General features: G+C 34.0%; 1 protein-coding gene across 2 annotated transcripts in view; it reads left to right on the top strand.

The window, feature by feature from the left end:
- The window catches only part of TLL1 (tolloid like 1), a 192,425-nt gene that overhangs the window by 120,035 nt on the left and 59,157 nt on the right, over positions 1–13,233 (top strand). The window contains exons 9-10 of one of the 2 annotated variants that reach the window (XM_072773841.1): positions 485–600; positions 12,183–12,285. In XM_072773841.1, coding sequence (XP_072629942.1) covers positions 485–600; positions 12,183–12,285 — 219 coding nt within the window. Of the gene's footprint in view, positions 1–484; positions 601–708; positions 2,883–12,182; positions 12,286–13,233 lie in introns of those variants that run through there. The other variant, XM_072773842.1, reaches the window with a different exon arrangement.

Here is a 13,233-nt window from a genome sequence, read left to right on the forward strand (position 1 = left end):
ATTTTCCAACTTTGATATTTGCTATGAAATTTAGCCTCACTTTACACTGAAAATATTAATTATATGTCATGTGATCCTCTATCCACTTCAAGTACTTCAACTAGATACCCACTGGCCTGAATCTGAATATGAGTGACTGACTGACTCTTTGGGAATGAATGAGAAAAGTCTCCATGAGGAAGAATTTTATGAATGCCAGATTATCTCATAATCTTGTTTTATGGTTAGCCCTAATGATGCCATTAAAATGGTATGCTAAAATCCTGGCAGTAGAGACCTAAGAAGAAATTTACTTGGAAAGGAAAAGTCTTTTATAGAACACAAATATATATTCTCATCTAACACCAAAAGACTCAGGGCTTTATTTATCATGTCAGTATTTTTCATAAAAATTAAAAGAATGATCTTATCTTTTTTTTATGGAAATATGGATAAGTCATGTCTTTAAAAATGAAATATATGTATCTTTTTCCCCCCCTTTTAGCATGTGGAGAAACCCTACAAGAATCCAATGGCAACCTTTCCTCTCCAGGATTTCCAAATGGCTACCCTTCTTATACACACTGCATCTGGAGAGTTTCCGTGACCCCGGGGGAGAAGGTAGTTTATACCATTGATAGTTCTCATTTAGTATTATATAAATACAAAAGTTCATCTTCTTTTAAATGTAATTTGCTTTATTTTTTATTCTTATATGATTCTTCAAAGAAGAGAGTAAAAAACTCAGAAGATTCATCATGAAAATTGCTCAAACTCTGGGAATGTTTTGAAAAATGTAATTTAAAAAGAAATAGTAAATGCTCCAAAAACATTGAAATAATACAGATTATGTTCTCAGGCATAATGAAATTCAAGGTAAAAATAGGTATCACAGAGATAACCAGAAAAATCCCACACATTTCAAAGTTAAGAAATATACATAAAATATTCAGTTCAGCTAAGAAGCAATTACAGTGGAGGTTAGAAATCATTTTCAACTGTAATATAACAAAAATACTGAATAGCAAGGCTGTAAGACTCAATGAGAGCAGTACTTGGAAATTCACAACCGTCATGCTCACATTAGCAAATAAAAAATGCCCTAAACTAACGAGTTAGACATCCTTATTCAGTGGCTATTAAAAGGGTAATAAAATAAATGGAAAGGTACGTAATGGAGGAAGTAATAAATAAAAGATAAATTAAGGAGATAAAAATAACATGGTACAGAGTATGAACAAAATTGGTACTTTGAAAAAACTTAGAAATAGTTCAAGAAAGCAAAAGAATAACAGGAAAAGCACAATTATCGAATCACTAGAATAAAAAGATTATTATAACCATAAATGTTCTAGATACCAAAATGAGAATAAAAGAGTATTGCCAACATTATGGCAGTAACTTAAGGAATATAGATGAAAGGGGAAAATTCCTAAAAAAAATATTACTGAGTTCTTACTCAAGAAGAAGAAAAAAGCTTGACTACTCCTATAATCACTAAAGAAAATGAATCACTGTCTAATTGAATCATTAGGTTTTTTGTTTTTTTTTTTTCAGCCATGCAAGTCTAGGCTCAGATGGCTTAATTAGTGAGTTCTAGCCAACATTCAAATAAGAAATAAGTATAATCGTATATAAACTTTTTATTCCAGGGAATAAAAAGTGAGATCCACTCTCCTATTTATATGGCTAACAAAACCTTGATAGCAATCCTGAGAAGGACAGTATAAAAAAAGGAAAATTATAATCCAGGTTAACACTTGAATATGGATATAAAGTCTCCAAGCCAAACCAAAGGTAGATGCATATGTGTGCACATGTGTAGACACAAGCACCATTAGATGTATGTTTCAATTAAATCTAGAAAAAAAAATCTATTATTGATGTAATAGCAACAAACCCTGAACAAATGGGGAATAGGTATTTTCTTAATTTTAGAAAATTGACAAAAATAACTGTAAATATCACTTTTGTGAAAACTCTGAAATTATTTCTTTCTACCACACCACTTCTTTTTCAACATTTTTGGTGGAAGTCACGGCACATTAAGGCAAGAAAATGGAATTAAGCATAATAAGGATTGAAAAGGAAAAATATTCCCTTTAGCATATTTAGTTGGTTTGGTTATAGAGTTTTAAATCATTAAGAAAGGAAATAAGTGAATCTATTAACTTCTGGTTTCTGTCTTGAACGCTAACTTTAAAATCTTTCCAGACCAAGATTGTATTGATACTAATCTTTATTTTTGCCAGTTACTAAACAGTTTTTGTTATTTGCTTATGACTAATTCACCTGGAATGACTTAACTATACTTAAAGCTTTGGTGAGAATGCAACTGAGGTTAAAGAAAGTTTGAGATTTCTGATAATTGAATGTTGTTAAGAGAATCATGGGTGTGGAGCTGTCCAGGGTGTTCCAGGACTCAGTGTGAAAATGGAATGAAACATTTGCGTGACATGAATAGTTTTTAAATATAAAAAGTTACAACTGACTTGGAATACATAAATGCATACATAATTCTCTATACAGTCATTTTTAATTTAAGAATTAAAGGTCTGTAATGAGAATATTTTATTAAAATCATTTTGAACAAGGCGTTGAAGAGCAAAATATAAAAGCTGAAAACTATACATGATTTTGAAAATAAAATTACAGAATATGAATAGTTTTTTTTTTGAATATGAATAGTTTTGAACAAGGTTAATAAAAGTAAATCCACTCATAAGAGCAAGATAATACGGGAAAAAAAATTGTTCCTCTTATCCAGTTGCATTACTTACACCATCAGTATTCAAAGTTAATTCACTTTTCTTATATGCATAGCTACCAATAAAACTCTATTTTCCAAATGGTACAAATAGGAAGAAATCAGCACATCTATCATCTTTTAAAATTATTTTTCTTAATATTATATATGATGATGAGCAAATAAATTGAATTAAGTGGTCAGTGAACAATATTAACTCATTTTTCATTCTTGTGTTTATATTAGTGTTTTTTGTTTGTTTTAAATTTGGGTTTATTCTGATCTTTTTTACTTCTTTCGTTGGCAGTTTAACACATTGATTCCAATACTAACCTTTAAGGCTATAAATTTTCTTCTAAGAACTACTTTATCTGAATTTTACTAACTTGACATACGGTATTTTTGCTATTTTCCAATTTTTATTATCTTCTTTGTCTCTTATTATTTTTCCTCAACTAACATATTTTTTGGTAATATATATTTTCTTATTTGCAAACATACATTTTCTTCCCAATTATCCTCTTCTCCTTTAGACACGTCTAGTGAGAGACTCTAGTCTGTAAGATGTCAGTGTTTGAAATATATTGAGGCTGGCAGTATGACCTTGAGTGACCAGTATTCGTGAAGTCTAGTCATTGCTTTAAAATTGGGGTATTTGGGGGCCCAGTCAGTTAAATATATGACTCTTGATTTCAGTGATTTCTTGATCTCAGGGTCCTGAGATGGAGCTACATGTCCTGCTCTGAGCTGGAACCTGCTTAGGATTCTCTCTCTCCCTCTCCCTCTGCCCCTGCATCCACTCTCTCTCTCTAGATAAATCAATCAGTCTTAAAAAGGAAATGTATTTATTTTTTTAAATAAATATTATGATTTAAAATATTTTATTCTATATTATTATATACATACTATGTTTAGACTATAACATCTTTCTGATAATTAAATTGTTATGATATGCCGTATTTCCTTATCTCTAGTTATGATTTAGGTTAGTACTCTATTTTCTCTGATATTAATAGGGTTACACATTCTTTTGAGTAGTATTCTTCCCTGGTTATATCTTCATCTTGCTTTAGACATTCATTTGTTCTGTGGTCTTGTTTCTTGGGTATGTCCTTATAGACAGCAAATAATTTGGCTTTATTTTTATTTAATTCATGGTGGCTAATTTGTCTTTAGTGCTTATTGCAGTTACATTTATTGTGATTACTGATGTAATCAGTAATTACTATTTTTTTGTTTGCATCCAAATGTCCCACTTTGTTTCTTTTGTTCTACTTTTTGCCTTTTTGTGTATTGAATTTATGGTTTCGTTTTCCCTCATCTCATTTATTTTCTACCTATTGGTTTGAAAGTTTTAAATGTATATTCTATTATTTGGTACCTTTTTTCTAGCAGCCTTCTTAATAGAGTCATGTCTAATTGATATCCTTATCCTTCTCCCAAACCATAGAAAGATTCTAAAAAAGAGGTTACAATGTGTGTTATCTTCATTTTATATGCTATTGTTTTTATTTTTCCTTAAGTTTGTTTCATCCTGACATAAATGAGATATTGTTTTTTTCAGTTAACATTTGTTAAGTTATATACGGATATTTATCAAAATTTTTGTTGTGGTAAAAAACATGTAAAATTTCCTGTCTTAAAAAAAAAAAAATTCCTGTCTTAACCATTTTTGAGTGTATAGTTTAACAATGTTAAGTACCTTCACATTGTTGTGAAACAGATCTCCAGAGCTTCTCCATTTTGCAAAACTGAAGCTCCATACCCATAAACCATGTCTGTTTCTCTACCCCTCAGTGGTCCCCTGGGAACCACCATTCTACTTTCTGTTTCTACGACTTTGACTACTTTAAATACCCACATAAGTGGGAGGGTACAGCATTGGGTTTCTTCTGTACTGGCTTATTTCATTTAGCATAATGGCCTCAAGGTTTAACCATGTTTTAGCATGTGACAGGATTTTCTTCCTTTTTAAGGCTGAATAATATTCCATTGCAGGTATAGACCACATTTGTTTATCCATTCATCCGCTGATAGACATTTGAGTTTCTTCCACCTTTTGGCTATGGTGAACAGTGCTATGAACATGAGTTTGTAACTATCTCTGTAAGACCGTTTCCTTTCAGTTCCTCTGGATGCACTGCTGGATAATTTGGTAGTTCTGTTTTTAATTTCTTAAGAACTTCCATATTGTTTTCCATAGCGGTTGCACCATTTTACAATCCCACCAGCGTGTAGAAGGGTTTCAAATTCTCCATATCTTCACCAATATGTAGTATTTTTTAAAGATTTTTTATTTATTTATTCATGAGAGACAGAGATAGAGAGAGAGAGAGAGAGAGGCAGAGACACAGGCACAGGGGGAAGCAGGCTCCATGCAGGGAGCCCGACGTGGGACTCGATCCCAGGACTCCAGCGCTAAACCGCTGAGTCACCCAGGGATCCCCATTATTTGGTTTTTTGATAGTTGCCATCCTCATGGGTGGGAGGTCATATCTCATTGTGGTTTTTATTTGCATTTCTCTGATGATTCGTGATGTTGGCCATCATTTCATCTGCTTCTTGACCATTTGTATATCATCTTTGTAGAAATGTATCTTCAAGTGTCTTGCTCATTTGTTAGTTGGATTATTTTATTTTTTCTTGTTGGGTTATAGATCTTTACATATTTTGGCTATTAACCCCCTACGAGATGTATGATTTGCAAATATTTTCTTCTGTTCTATAGTTGCCTTTTTTACTCTGTTGATTGTTTGCTTTGCAAAAACTTTTTAGTTTTGTGTAGTGCCACTCAACTATTTTTGCTTTTGTTTGTTTGTTTTGCCTATGCTTTTGTGCCATATCTAAGAAATCATTGCCAGTTCCAGTATCATGAGGCTTTTCCTCTATGCTTTCTTCTATTTTATAGTTTTGGGTTTTACATTTAGGTCTTTAATTCATTGTTGAATTAATGTTTGTACATGGCTTAAGATAAAGGCCTGGCTTCATTCTCTTGTACATTGGTCTTCATTCCCGGTAGCATTTGTTTGAAGATTCAGCAAATATTTTTATTCATTATTTTTTCTCACACCTCAGACTTCCATTAAGGCTCATTTTGCCCTGCCTATAGTTTATACTTCAGGTTATTTTTTTAATTAGCATATTTTTATATGCTAGTATTTTTTCTGTTTGAAATTATGAATTCTTTTACTTGAATTCACAATAATGTAATTTTACCGTATACAATTGGCTATATATTTAACTTGGTTAAAAATCAAAACTTGAAGAAATACTTTCCTTTGAAATATTTCTTAATGTGGAATCCTGAAATTGAAAATATCAAAAGTGATTTAATGAGCAAAAAAATTGAATAACTTCTAACCATACAAAATAAGTTTACAGAAGTTATTATAAAATGATGCTGCCTGCCTACAGATGATTTCTCAAGGCAGTTTTTTCATATTCTAAAATCTCAGATTTCTCTCATGTAATAAAATGTGTTTCAAGTGCATTACATAACAATGTGTACTCTTCATTTTTTTTATCTCTCTCTATTTATTTTACTAGACTAGTAAAATTCTGATAAGCATACCTTACACATGACACATGAAAAAATTATCAAGTGCCTTACATATGAATATAAACACATGGATGTTATATAAAGTCAATCAAATGAAAGCAAGCTATATAATTTATAAAATTGAAAGTGTTTTGATCCAGTATTATGAGAGTAGTTGAATATTATAAAATTTGTTATTTTGTCAAGTGATAGTACCAAAATTGAAAAAAAAGTCTAAAAATTTCATAAATGCTGGTAACACTAGAATTCAATATGCATATTTAAGGATAACCTGATGAATTAGGAGTAGGAGGACATATTTCAATCCTGTAAATTTAAGAAACTATTATTTATTGAGTATTTACTATGCCAGGCACTGTGTTAAACTGCTCACACTCCATTGAGTTTGGTATTATGATTATATCTGTTTTTTATGTGAAGAAATTGAACTAAAAAAGGATTGAGTAGCCTGCCTAGCACCACACAGCTTGCATTCGGTAGAGCTAATCATTAAAATTTTCTTTAGTTATAGAGAATATGTTTTCTTTTCTCAAAAATTCAGAAGAATGAACCAAAAAAAATGACACTTAGTTTGATCAAATAAAAACAAATATACTAAAATGTAGATTTTAGAAAACTGAAGACTTTTTTGTGAACTCTCCTCTCAGAACGGACTGATCTTTTAACAAGGGCAGATTGCTTTTGTCTTGAATAGAGTTAATATTTTTTTTTCTTTTCCTGAATAGCCCAATTAAGAGCTGTCTTTTGACTGCTTTCATTTTGCAAAATTTTCTTTTTTAATCACTCATCTGTGCTTTACACATATGGAGTCAATTCACAATATAGTGTTTCTGTTGCCAAAGGCACCACTTAAATTTAGCAATTAGTATGTAGATAAATCTGCTATTCTGTTAAAAAAAAATGTATCTTTTGGCACGTGAAAGAAATCTTTGCCAATAAAAACTTACAAACATCTAGCAAGAGCAAGGCCCAATAATACAATAGCCAAACTCTGAAAAATCACAGAACACAAGATGGAATTCCTGAGGTAGGAGAGTTCAGATTTTGTTGGGAGATGGAGGCCTTTGATGTAGACTTTGAAAGGTGTGAAGAGATTCCAGGAACAGGGAAGGGGAGAGTGGTGTCCCAGGAAGAAGTATGTACACCTTGACTAAAGGAGTGCTGGAATTGGGGGTACGTTTTCAGGGCCCCATGGCAAGAAGTCAGGCATCAATGGGATGAAGAATCTATGTCTGAGGTAGTGAAAAATGAGGCAGGACAGGTGGATTTATGGCCCTAGAGTCATCATGCCCAGGATTAGGTATTTACACCGGATTGGGTGTCCACCACTGGTGTCCAACGCTCATGAGATTAAAGTGACCGTATAGGCTTAGGCTGCATTGGAGATGAGTGCAACTGAAAGCCACAGCACAGGTTGTGAAACTATTGCAGTTAATTCAGAGATTTGAAGGACACGGTAAGTGAAGATGGGCAGAGAGCATTGTCAGGGGAACTGCAGAAGTAGGAATTGATTAGGTACAGAGGTGGAGTGGGTACTGAGGAAAGAGAGGTATGAAAAATGTTCCTGTGAGTAGTTGGTGACGACACACCAAAATTTCAAAATCCAGGTATTATCATATAATTTTAAGCAGAGAAATTACTTTTATAGAATAAGCCCATTCCTGTTTTTCACCTGTCGTATGGTAAATCTCTGTTGGAATTAGAGATCTACCTGTGTCATATAACTAGTTGGTTCTAAGGCAGGGACTTGAACCAAGGTCCCAGGTTCCCCTGTCTAGTCTTTAGACTTTAAGGTGAGAGTCCCTTACTTTTCACATGACGATTTTCCTATGAAATCTTAAAATTAAGCTGATTATTTTATGTTCTTAGCATAGTTGCATTAAGCAAATCAGGTTACTACTTTTATTTCTTTCATAAGCGCCTTCAGGATTTATGCTGTGAGCGCTGCCTGAATATGTACCATGAAAATGGTAATACATGAGGATCTTAACAATGCTTTCAGATTGCCTTCGTGGTTTTCTGACATTACCCAGTGAAATCCTTCTGATTTAACTCTGCTGAAAACAGCTTGATATTATGGCCTCCAGGGGTTTTACGGGAAGAACATACATTCAAACCAACAGGGTTTATGTCAACTAGCAAACCAAGAAGCTAGAACTTAGACTCGGGCTTTCTGACTCCCAATCATAAATAGCTTCTAGTTGTAGGAAAAAGATGTAAATTTTTCCCTTTAGCATGATAAAATGCAGAGCTGAACAGAAGCTTTAGGACCAGTTATTCCATGAGTTGGCAATTTTTTCTGGAAAGGATAATACAGTAAATATTTCTGGCTTTGCAGGTCATACAGTTTGCTCCAAAGATTCCATTCTATTGTATTGCGAACGCCGTCATAGACGATATGCAAAGGAATGGGCCCAGCAAGCTGGATGTGATCCATAAAATATAGTTTACTTCTCATTTTTAGTCTTATTTCTGAGAAGAACACTGTAGTCTCCCTAGAGATTAATAGGCTTGTCCAAACTTCTTTGGGCTGGGACCCAGAAATCTATTTTATTCTACTGCTTTTGATGCTAATATCTCTTTCTAAAGAGCCATTTAATAACATCAGTCTAATCGAAGACTTGTGTCTTCCCCATCCTCGCACTGTAAGACCAACTCTAATTGGTCTTTCTGCAGTGCTCATGGAATTGGTTTAGGTGCTCAGTCGTGTCTTAATTGTGCCAACAATAGTTTTTGGATTGTCTTTTCCTCTGGAGATTTGCAGACATCCAGCCCTTGACTGTGGGTCTGCCTTTCTTCAAGGTTCTGCGTGCTGTGGCTCTCTGCAGGGCTGTATAACAAAGTTTTAATAAAGTCTCCACAGCAATTACATCAATTTAACTTTGCAGAATAGCAACTAAGCCTCATAACAGATCGTAGGAAATTCTAGAATTGTTCTTCGCATCTCCTTCAATCTCATGTTCCAAGGGAGCCGTGATTAACGTTTTTTTGAAATTTTAACTGATTTATTCACGGAGACACACAGAGAGAGGCAGAGACACAGGCAGAGGGAGAGGCAGGCTCCCCCGTGGGATCAAGACCTGAGCCGAAGGCCACCCAGGCGTCCTGAGCCACGATTAATTTTAAATTGATAACTGTACATTGCTACTCACCATAAGAAGTAAACGTTTCTATAATTGTGCTACTAGTTTTAATTTCATCATTCTTAAAAAGATGCATCACATTTACATAAAATAGCCTAACATGAGACAACCAAATATTTTCCAAGTGCTTTTGATTTGTAATTCAAGTTGATTCTGCTAGCAACCTTAGTCAAAGGCCAGCATTTTACTTCTGTGTCAGAGCCCTAAGATTTGATTTTAGAAAACCTATCTTTATTACATTTTCTGCTTCCAAAGGACTCTGTGTTTTATATTAAAGTAGGCCAGTTTTGTTCCTCCACGGTGCCTGGCGTTTAAAATAGAAGATTAAAAACAAGATAGGAAACTTTTCTGTTTAGAGTTATCCCCCTTCCAACTGTGTGTGTGAGTGTGTTTGTGTGTGTGTGTGTGTGTGTCCCAAACTTCAAATATTAACTACTTGTTAGCAATCCAACCACATTGTTCTAAATGTAAGCATAAGTTGATGATACGCATAGTTCTAAGTTAGCTGATTTTTTTTTCCTCGTAGAAGAGGAAGTGAAGCTATTTGCACCTCACTGTAAAACTCACCTTTAAATCTAAGAAGGAAGCCACACAATGAGCCTTGAGATCTACTGTTTGTGTCTAAATTCTACTTTTCCATCTCTGCTATAACAACAGTGCTTGTATGATCATATGGACTCAAATCCTTGATGGTTGCTCTAGAGAGAATACAAATGCAAAATGAAACCCAAGATCGAGCAGTCGTAGTATTCCCCATTTGTAGCAGGCTTAAAGAAAATACAAACTTAAGGAGAAAAACCAGAAATCATTTCCCAATGTTGTCAAAAGAATAACCTAATATTGCATTGGTATTCAGAGATGGAGGAGAAAACATATTGGAAACTTCAGAAAACGTGTTTACAAACCATGCATTTTTGATAATCAAGTGTGGAGGATTACTGCAAAAGAAAGAAAGAAAGAAAAAAAAAAAAAAAAAAAGACCAGTCCTGTGTCCTTGGATATTGTGAGAATTTTTGTAAACATTTTTGAGAGTATTTGGAATAATAAAATTAGTTGAAGGAAAAGAAAAAAGGAAAGAAGAGAAACTATAAATAAGGTAGACAGAAATAAATGAACAACTTCACTAAACAAAAGCAAGTTATGCTGTACCTCTTGGGTTACATAAAAAAAAAACAAAACGAAACAGTGTGCCTCTGTTTTCACGTCCTTGGTAGAGTAGACCTCCTCTCTTTGGAGTCAAGAAAGTACATGTTTAAAAAAACTGGAAAAGGTTGAATTTAATGGTGAGATGTTAATGCCATCATAGGGTACAGCTGACTTTCATCGTAGTTAGATGAATTCTTAGTTTCTGTCTCCATAAATGACTATTTTCATGGGCAGTTATACCCAGCTCCGGTGTACAGCTCCGTTGGTTACCATCATTGTTGCAGGGATGCAAGATGCCGTGAGACATATTTATTGTTATGCTGGGTCTTCATTCTTATAAGAAGTAAGCTAGTTAAGAATTGATTTGCCGTAATTAGCACGTACATGCCTGTTGATTATATTGTGTTCAAGAAAGGGGAGAAGCGTACATTTTCTAACACGAATAACGGCAGTACTTTTCTGGAATATGGATTCAGCATTGATTGATTATCCATATATTTTACTCAGTTCTTGAGCTTGAGAGTTCTCTTACATACAAATTCAGATTTTTATATTGTCACCAAAGGATTCTTTAAATATTCTCACAAACTGAAGTTTTATATTAGAAGCATTTATTTAAAATACTCATAATTTGCTGTTTTGGGCCAAAGACCATTCCTGCTTCCAGAGTAAAAAACAGATTCACTGCACACCTTAAGCATCTTAGATATTTTAAGCAGAATAGAGTTAGAATGAGTTTTTGAATATAAAAAAGCACATTATTTTCCAAATGAATTTTACTTCAGATAGGTATATTTCTCATGCTAGTTTGGCTCTCCTTTTGGTGTAATCAAGTAGAAAAATAGTTAATTATTTGAAAAATAAAGACTCTTTATAAAGAGGTAAGAAAATTGTCTTTCCCAGAGTTGTTCTTGAATTATCTGAATTATCTTGACAAAGAGCGGCATCATTTCAAAACAAAGTACACAATAAGGGGTCATGTGCAAGACCTTATAACTTGAAAGATCGTTGAATTATATATTCTTGGATCTAGAGAAGCACAGTGACATCTGCCTTTGATTATAGTTACATGGATAAATTCAGATTTTAGAGCTGTATTTAAAACATTTCAACATACACAATGATATTATGTTCTTGGAATATGGCATATGGTGGTAATTTTTAATGTAATTATACGTGTCTGACTGGTTGTCTTTGAAATAAATTATTAAAAAGAAGACATTCATGGCAAAACCGGAATTTCTCATGGCTTAAGTCATGTTTATCTTTTAAAAATTCAAAATAAACTATTTGAATAAAGATTTCTGTTTATTTCAGAATTGTTTAAATTGCCTTTATAGAACCTCTGGTTTACTTGCTAAAATGTTTAGTTTTAACTACTGCCGTTGTGCTCCTATATTGTCAAACATTAATGAGAACAAGAAAATATTTTCTTTTTTTGAGGTGTTTGTTAAGAAACATGTTAAGGGAATACTAATAGAAAAAAAAAAGCATTAGCTATGAATCTGTTTTCTTAGCAGTCCTGGGTTCCTCATCTCTAGGGATCAAATAGCCCGTGTGCAGTTACAATCATTTCACATTTTTTGTGTCATTTTGCTCCGATTTGCAGATTGTTTTAAATTTTACCACAATGGACCTATACAAAAGCAGCTTGTGCTGGTATGACTACATTGAAGTGAGAGATGGGTACTGGAGGAAATCACCTCTCCTTGGTAAGAGATGTGGGCATGCCCATGCTCGGTCCTCGAGAGTAGATTCTTTCAAGAGTCACCTTAGACTGAAAAATGTATGTGGCCCACATTTTAATTTGTATTATTCTCTTTTCAACCACAGCAAAATACAGTCAAATCAATAGATTGATTTTTAAAGTAGCTTAGATTGTGGGGAGGTGCTTGGGTCTGAATATAATGATTCAGAATAGCGTTCACATATATTTTTAATTCGATAATCATTGCTCTAATGAGGTAAATGATGCGGGTGTGCATGGGTGTGTTTTGCTCGGTTTGCCAAGGCAGTGGAATGTGAGCCGTTGGGGCCGTGTTGGCTGATTTCTTAGGCCACGCGTGTCCGCTCTCACTGTCGACGTCACAGCGTTGCTTCCCAGAGACTTTTTGTGGCCGAGAAGAGACATTCGTGCTCTGTGTCGTAAACCGTAGCTCAGATTTGGTGCTCCCAAAAGTCCGCTGCCAAGTGTGACCACAGACCGCACCAGTAACTCGCAGGAGCCACCCTGGGGCTGCCCTCTGCTTTACTTAACGGTGAGAGCCGTTGTGAGCACGTAAGCATCGGCTCCCACATTGATTTTATTTTTTATTTTTTTGAAATGGCAACTTTTCCTTTATTTTTAGAAGCAGCTTTGCTCAGCTGTGTTTAGGTGACGCACAGATCTTCTTTTTTCCTTAACATCCGAAAGCTGCTGAATGGACAGTGTCGTATTAAAAAGTGTATTAAAAGCCTTAGTAAAAAAAAAATAATAAAATAATAAAATAATTTTTAAACTTATAAATAAATAAGTAAATAAGTAAATAAAGCCTTAGTAAGTCCACGAGATCCAGAAATGTTTAAAAATACGAAAAAAGTAATTGAGCGAATTCGATAAGTCAGATTGAGGAGAACGTGGCCTCGAGCGTTGGCTTTCGTAGCCTGGGCGAAGCGATCTG

Source organism: Canis lupus, chromosome 13 (assembly GCF_048164855.1).
Source record: "Canis lupus baileyi chromosome 13, mCanLup2.hap1, whole genome shotgun sequence".
Classification (NCBI taxonomy): Eukaryota; Metazoa; Chordata; class Mammalia; order Carnivora; family Canidae; genus Canis; species Canis lupus.